Source organism: Papilio polytes, unplaced genomic scaffold (genome assembly GCF_000836215.1).
Source record: "Papilio polytes unplaced genomic scaffold, Ppol_1.0 DF820877.1, whole genome shotgun sequence".
Lineage (NCBI taxonomy): Eukaryota > Metazoa > Arthropoda > Insecta > Lepidoptera > Papilionidae > Papilio > Papilio polytes.
In genome coordinates this window covers 1-1395 of record NW_013528327.1, presented here as the reverse complement: position 1 = coordinate 1395, position 1395 = coordinate 1, and the positions used below count along the sequence as shown (strand labels likewise).

At 40.1% G+C, this 1395-nt stretch overlaps 1 protein-coding gene across 1 annotated transcript; it reads right to left on the bottom strand.

Moving 5' to 3' along the window:
• Window positions 1–21: 21 nt before the first annotated feature.
• LOC106110113 lies at window positions 22–1161 on the bottom strand (the record flags this gene model as incomplete). The annotated part of the gene is made up of 2 exons (XM_013291824.1): window positions 22–301; window positions 1007–1161. Coding segments are annotated over 2 exons (435 nt in total), but the record flags the coding sequence as incomplete, so codon positions are not given.
• Between the last annotated feature and the right edge of the window lie 234 nt (window positions 1162–1395).

Sequence of the window (1395 nt, the reverse complement as noted above, 5' to 3'; positions counted from 1 at the left end):
AAATATGTTGACTGCTTAATCCTAGGAATCGAACTTAAGTCGAAATGTTAAAGAAATGAAGATATGAAATTTTAATAATATAACGCTAGTTAGATTACTTACTTTAAATTTAATGGGTAAAGAGTTGAGGAATGATATGACCGGGGGTGATATGAGGTCGATGGGCACTTGTGCGGGGTCCGTGACGCCGGTGAGAACGGAGGTGACGAGGCCCGCGAGCAGCGTCGCCGCGCACCCCAGCCCCGAGTACCACAGGTACGATACCCGGAACAACCAGAACACAGATTCACCCTGGTTCTCCCTGAAATGTGTGCTTAATAAATAATACGAAAGCAATATATTGATTTTGTATCGTCTTAAATAATCAGTTAAACATAGATAAAGCTAAGATTTTCTATATTACAAAAGATCAAAAAATACATTTATAAAGCTTCTGGAATGTTAAATTTAATTTAGTTCTTAAATGAATAGCTTTTTTTGGCTTTTATTTTGTTACAATTAAAATGAAAAAAGCAGTTTACCACATTACGTCACACGAATATGGGAATCTGTTGAAAACAATGATCGTCTTACGTGACAATTTTAGATGATATCGCACGTTATAAAAACTCCAGCGGCGATAGAATACTAAACGACGGAAGACCGTGTAAAACTGTTCGTAAGAGAACAATGGAGGGTGTGACATCTCACTTTTATCATTTATTTATAGGACTAGTGTTAATTAATGCTTATACCAAGTGATAAAGTGTTTTTGCAAGAAAATTTACGAAATTGAATCTCGAAACAATAATTTTATACATGTGAGAGAAAACAATCGGTATCCGATTTAAGTACGCAACTCCTTATATGATTCATACCACATGGATTTCGTTAAAAGTCACCGTTATATCAGAAAGATCGGTAGTTTTATCCATATCCAGATGACAGAAATCGATTGATCCGACGAAAAGACTTACATCCCTTAAGAGATGCAATACATAGAACAATAGATGTCAGAATGTATTACGTGGGATTGATGGTCATATGCGATGTGAGGTTGTAGTAGGCAGGACAGGCGGCCGTGGAGGCGGGCAGGCGCGGCGCCGGCAGCTGCGCCAGCTGCGCCCCGCCGCCCGCAGCCACCACCACCACCAGCCCGAACACGCCGCCTGCCACCGCACCCTGAGGAACAATATTATAACACTAGCTTTCACCCGCGACTCTGTCCGCGTGCAATTAAAAAAAAAGTAAGCAGCCTCTGGATTCTTCCAGACTATCCTCTGCATCTATGCCATATTTCATCGAGATCCGTCCAGTAGTTGAGCCAAATTCTAAAAAACATCCATCCATCCATCTAAACTTTTGCATTTAAAAACCGACTTCCAAACAAAATACACTAAAAACAAAACAAAATGC